The sequence below is a fragment of the Grammomys surdaster genome, unplaced genomic scaffold (assembly GCF_004785775.1).
Source record: "Grammomys surdaster isolate TR1022 unplaced genomic scaffold, NIH_TR_1.0 485, whole genome shotgun sequence".
Lineage (NCBI taxonomy): Eukaryota > Metazoa > Chordata > Mammalia > Rodentia > Muridae > Grammomys > Grammomys surdaster.
In genome coordinates, this window is record NW_021604904.1 from 16301 (window position 1) to 22838 (window position 6538).

Below are 6538 nucleotides of genomic sequence, written 5' to 3' on the forward strand. Positions count from 1 at the left end.
TCTTTCAGCTGGGCACACATTACCATCACAATTCATTTTAATCTCCAACACAAGATACCCCACCCTTCTTCAGTTCCTAAGCATCTGGTGCTGCAGAATCCAGCTCACTCAAATCATGTGCCATCTGCAAAGATATCCAGAGCTAGCCCACTGGAGTATACAGATGAGTATCCCTTACTCAGCCGCGGAACTACCCAAACGTCTGCCGGTCTGAACAAAATTTCTACACAGAGTACCCCCCAAATGCCCAAGTAAGGGTCTTCCAACACAGCTCATACATACCTAAGTAGGGCCACCTGTGAGGCTGTTTGAGCAAAAGAGCAGGTGAACATGTGAAGATCAGCACTACTTAAACTAGAAAGTTTTTTTTTAAACTTAGACAAGCATATATTGTGTATTGAGCCTATTCATCCCCATACGCCTACCTTCCCTTTTCTACACCTCCTCCTCTGTTAGTGCTGTGTGTTCCTGAGACCGTTTTACCTACGCTTCCAGCTGATATACATGTACATACATATATGCATACATACGTACACACGTGATTTGACATCAATACCAATTTGATATCAGTACCACGGATTGAAGGAACACATACACAAGTTCACTGATACTGGTTAGATTTGTTTGATGTGATGATCTCCAGTTGTACCTGCTTTCCTGGAAATTCCATAACATTGTTTTTAATGGCTGAAAAATAATTCAGAGTGAGATATATATATATATATGGACAAAGAGTTCCTGTCACTGCTCCAAATGATGCTGGAAAGCTTCCAGACATGTCCTCTTTCCTCACCTTGTTTTTAGACACCTAGGTTGAGTGCACAGTTCAGCTACTGTGACTATCCAGGACTGGTTTAATACTGGAAAACCTGTTACCCTTCACCAATCCAAATCCTGCTGGCATATGAACAGCTCCCTCCAGCTAAAGTCGCCCAAATACCTAAACATCTACAACTGTAACTTCCAACCAACAACTGAGTGCCATCCAACACAGTCATACTCAAGAACCCCAAATCCACATATGTGACCAAATCCATCTCACTTAAAATCTTGGACAATAGCCCTCACACTTAAACTATGAGAAAACTGTGTTGCCACCTTGCTCCACCTGGTTACCTGAACTCCAGGACAGGTGACAGAAAAGTCCCTTGCCTGAAGACAGACGCCACCTCTGTTGGATTTTATGCAGCCTCCTCAGTTTTCCTCCCTTTTCCACCCTCTCAGCTCTATGAGATGTTCTCTTCAGTGATGAAACACCTGCCAGGGCCCCAGCAACAGGCCTTTAAGGAGCTGCAGGGGCTGGAGGACTTCATCACCAAGAAAGTGGAACACAATCAGCGCACGCTGGATCCCAATTCCCCAAGGGACTTCATTGACTCCTTCCTCATCCGAATGCTGGAGGTAAGCCCAGAAGCTACGGAGGGAACTAGGAAGCATGGTGGGAGGTTCAAAGGCAAGCAGGATGAAATCACCTCTGGGGAGGGGGGTAACAGTGGACCACTCAAATCAGTCCCTCATGATAAACGTCACATATGGTCACCCAGCACCACTGATCTGTCCACTGCTCAGTCTCAGGAGGATGGACAGACTGAGATCACAGCCAGTGTCTTAAAGGCTTAGTGATAGCCACTTACTGCGTACTCACACCTCACAGCAGGAGGGCCGTGTACTCTTCCTCACTGTCGCAGGCTGATGCGTTTACCTAACATACCCCTTTACCTGTTCTCGTTGCCATTCACATCTGTGTGGAACAGGTGATGTCACCTAGCTTTCCTGTCACCTTCTCTCGCCTGTGAAGAACAGAGGCAGGGATGACGGTGGTGTTTTGTAATAGGATCTTGTTATGTAGCCCTAGTTGGCCTGAAATTTGCTGTGTAGGCCAGGCAAGTCTCAAATCTGTGATGGTCCTCACGGGTCTGTTTTCTGATGTCTTGGATTATTGGTGTGTGGTATCCAGCTAAGATAGAACTATATGTAGTCTGAGGGCAAAGGACTGAGTGATGAGATTCATCTAGAAAATATTAAAGTTCATAATGAAGAGATGGGATCTTGTTGCCTAACACTCATTGTCTGAGGGCTGGAAAGATGGCTTAGTGGTTAAGAACACTGGTTGCTCTACTAGAGTGTCAGGTGGGTTCAATCCAAGCACCTACATGGCAGCTTACAACCATGTAACTACAGTCCCAGTAAATCCAATGCCCTCTTCTGGCCTCCATGGTTACTGAGCACATAGAGGGTTCTAACACACATGCAGGCAAAACATTCATACACATAAAAATAATTTTTTAAAAAGCTCTGTATCTATCTCTATCTCAGAAAACCCATCTCTAGTTTTCCCTGACTTCCTCTAACATGGCGTCTGTACCGTTGTTTCTCAGAGTCTCTCTCCAGCCTTCCTTTCCTAAATATTTCTACAGTTTAAAAAATGACAACTTAGTTGGTCACTGACAATCAGACAACCAGCTAAGTCATGAGCGACAGAAGAGCATTTGAACTTGAAATAGCCAGAGTTCCTGTTCTCAACCTTAGGTCTGGGCCAAAGAGAAGTGAGTTTAAGTTGGGGGAAAAAAAACTAGAAGGTTACCAAGAGTGTAAAGAGTGGATTGGACTTAAATATTTCCCTCCCTGCAGGAGAAGAAGAACCCCAATACTGAGTTCTACATGAAGAACTTGGTGCTGACTACATTAAATCTCTTCTTTGCCGGCACAGAGACCGTTAGCACCACCCTACGCTATGGTTTTCTGTTGCTTATGAAGCACCCAGATATTGAGGGTAAGGAAGGCTTCAAGGGACAGGAAAGCAGGGGTTGAGGGGAGCACAACATGGGTATAGTTTTTAAACTTGCATCTCTTGTCTGCCACAATATCTCCTACCTTTCTCAAGAAACTGGACTCTCAGATAGCTAACTACTTCCTGCTTTACCTAGACAGAGCCACAGCTGGTGGGCACCAGTCTCTAGTTGTTTAACCAACTGGTGTGTTGCTCATCTATACTTCAAAGGATCTACTTCCCTGTCCCCCAGATCACTTGCTAAATCTCCTTCCTTTCAACTCCCATATAATTCTAGTATGACCCATCCAGTTCCCAGGAAGCTCCTTCACCATCCAGTTCCCAGGAAGCTCCTTCACCAGCGTATGACTTGCATGTATTAAGAATTATCTATGATGCCATACACTGTTCCATGGCCTCCACCCAGTCTTAGTTTCCGGACTGTCATCTCTACTGTGAAGTCCTTGGATATCTAAACCCATCCCTGTTCTTCTCAGCCAAGATCCACGAGGAGATTGATCGAGTGATTGGCAGGAACCGGCAGCCCAAGTTTGAGGACCGGATGAAGATGCCCTACACAGAGGCTGTGATTCACGAAATCCAGAGATTTGGAGACATGATCCCCATGGGCCTGGCTCGCAGGGTCACCAAGGACACTAAGTTTAGAGATTTCCTCCTCCCCAAGGTGCTGACCTATAGCCCTCTTCATGGGCCTCCAGGACCTCCCCCTCATTAGAAACCACCGGGCCCCTCTCTCAGTTTCTCAGTGACAGGCTTTCTCTGCCACCACAGCCCACTGCCCTCCTCCTACTTAGAGACTCCTATATCTTAGCTTTCCCCCAAGACTTTCCCACCCGGGATTTTTAACTCCGTACTTCTCAAGAAATATAAGCTTAATTTATCTAGATCTCGACTGTGTCAGAGACAGGAGTCCCATGTCTGCCATATATCCTATTTAGGCTACATAAATTTAATAACCCCCAAATCTTGACTTGAGAGACATGAATTGCATAGCTCCCGCCCCAGAAGACAGAGCCCATGTCACTCATTCATTCTGTCTAATAGAACATGAACCCCACATCACCCATGTCGTTGTCTCAAGGATAACCTTACATTCCAGTTGTTCCCTCAAAGCCCCTCCCCATCTCACATATGTTACCTTCGTTTTTACCTGGGATACCCTAGCTCACCCTCCTAACCCCTGTGGGCCAGCAAGACACTCTTCCAAATCGACTTCACTGAGTCTCTTCTTCATCACCAGGGTACTGAAGTGTTCCCTATGCTGGGCTCTGTGCTGAAAGACCCCAAGTTCTTCTCCAACCCCAAAGATTTCAACCCAAAGCACTTCCTAGATGACAAAGGACAGTTTAAGAAGAACGACGCCTTTGTGCCCTTTTCCATTGGTAAGAACCCACTGCATAGTGCCAGACTACTGCTCATACCAAAAGAGATAGCTTATCCATTGCTTCTGTGATGCAGCCAAATATCGCTCTCTACCTTGGAATATCCCCGTTTATCTAACTCTCAGCTGACTAGCTGCAGCTCCTGTAATTCACAACCACCAGGTACCTGAACCCTGGAGAAGTGATGGTCAGACTTTAGTGATAGGTGAAGAGAAATGGAAACTCAAACTAAGTCAAAGGTCTTCCTCAGGTCACACAACCAGTTCTTAGAAAGGATGTGGCCTCATGGCAGCCATATGGTTCCCCATCGCTGTAGGGAAAAGGTGTAAAAGTTTTTTTTTTTTAACCTCATGATATAAAATGTCATCTCAGAGGCTTACTGCCTCTCCCTCTCTGCTAACCTAGGTCTAGTCCTGGAAGCTTCTAGCCTCTGTACAGTCTTATCTAGGCCTGGAATGTTTCCAGCCTCTGAGACTTGCTGCTAAGTAAGGTCACCCCTTCCTAGTTCTTTTCGATCTCTGACTGGTAGTCAACTCAGCTGTTCTGGCTCAAACTCCTCTAACAGATTCAATCTGGCTTCTCTCTCTTGTTGAATTGTTCTATTTGACCTCATACTAACTTTGGCGATATGTTCTAATCTTCTGTCTCATTCTCATTCTCTGGCTTGTTCTATCTTTATCTGTGTCTAGCTTGTTCTCTCACTGAAACCTGCCTCTGTAATAAGTGTCCCAGTAAAACTGCCTCTTTTCTCCATTTTCCTCTTTGCACTGCTCTCTTAAGTAGCTTCTCTTTTCTGTCTCTTCTTGTGAGAGCTGGGGCATATCCCAGTCTGTCAGATCTTTCTCTGATTCATCACTTTGTCTGCCATTCAATTAGACATCACTTTCAAACATGGGTGTTTCCTTCTACAAACTAACTTTATCTTCATTGTTTGAGATTAAAAGTGTGTACTGAGGGTTTGTCTGTATTCCAGCCAGAGGGATGAAAAGTGTGTGCTAAGGCTGAGCCACACCACAACTAGAAACAGGTTTTTTCAGTAAATAACACAGTCTTGGGGTTCACGGTGTGATCAAATATCCTGCAACAGAAGGGAATCCACATTTCTCATTGTTACAGCCTGGATCAACCCACCTCAAGTACAAGTACAACTGAGGCTCAAGAATTAGAGCTTTCCTTAAAGGTCTCAGCGCTTCCTCCCATGGAGACTGCAACCAGGGATTTGCTATTGTCAAAAACTGGCTTCACCTTCCCCTGTCTTGTCTCTTTAGGAAAACGGTATTGTTTCGGAGAAGGACTGGCTAGGATGGAACTCTTTCTCTTCCTCACAAACATCATGCAGAACTTCCGCTTCAAATCCCCACAGGCACCCCAGGACATCGATGTGTCTCCTAAACTCGTGGGCTTTGCCACAATTCCACCAAACTACACTATGAGTTTCTTGTCCCGTTGAGCCAGGGCTGCGTGGGGGTAAAGGAAAGGATTGAGATCAGGCTAGTGGGGGGTTGAAACTTAGAAAGGGTCAGATGTACAGAAGAAACAGAGGACACAGGGTAGAATTGCTGAAGATAGATATTTCAAAGGTAGAGCCAGAGAAGGGGGAAATTTATACTATGTTGTGAATAGGAATAATAAAATAATAAAAGTAGACATTATTTATGGCATAAACAGTCTCTGTCAAGTTTATGCTAAAAGGTCTTATGATCTCACTTAACATTCATAAATGCATGGGAAGGGTAAGAGAGTTCATGTTCATTTTATTAGTGAATCACATTCTTGGTCTTATGTTTCCTTAGTCTAAGTTTACCAAAGTCTTACAGAATCCAAGAGCTCAGTAATATTTGGACAAAGATCTGTGTGCGTTGGCCTTGGGCAGATTTTCCAATATCACCACCTCTCAGATAAAACACAAAATATCAATTCTATTGCCACATCATCCTGTGCAGAGGTTTTTCCAGAGCTTTGAGCAGGCAGCCAGCCTGGCTCCACCACTCACCCGGTAACACTTTGATCTACTTACAGAGAAAACTCAGGGCCAGCACATAGACATGGGTGTGTGCTGATTCATGGATGTCCATGAAAATATGTTGCAGGGTTTCCCCAGGTTATGCACGAGTACATCTTCTGCCATGAGTTGGCTTCCAAAGGCCAAGTGTTTGCTCACAGAGCTGGGGTCAGAGCCAGTTAAAGCCAGTTAAAGCATACGCTCCAGTGCACTAGTGTGAATCTGGTGAGTGGATGCTTGTGCGATGCACAGTCTCAATAGCAGTGGACACAGCAGCCGGACCCTTTTTGGCTTCTTACGTTTATGATGTCAGTATTAGGCATACCCAGGAGGAAGAAACATGTATAAGGGTATCAAGATGAC

At 45.0% G+C, this 6538-nt stretch overlaps 1 protein-coding gene across 1 annotated transcript in view; it reads left to right on the forward strand.

The window, feature by feature from the left end:
• LOC114633015 (cytochrome P450 2A3) overlaps positions 1-5834 on the forward strand; it is a 7884-nt gene extending 2050 nt beyond the window's left edge. The window contains exons 5-9 of the mRNA XM_028781629.1: positions 1225-1401; positions 2632-2773; positions 3268-3455; positions 4032-4173; positions 5442-5834. Coding sequence (XP_028637462.1) covers positions 1225-1401; positions 2632-2773; positions 3268-3455; positions 4032-4173; positions 5442-5623 — 831 coding nt within the window. The 3' untranslated portion in view covers positions 5624-5834. The remainder of the gene's footprint in view (positions 1-1224; positions 1402-2631; positions 2774-3267; positions 3456-4031; positions 4174-5441) is intronic.
• Positions 5835-6538: the final 704 nt, after the last annotated feature.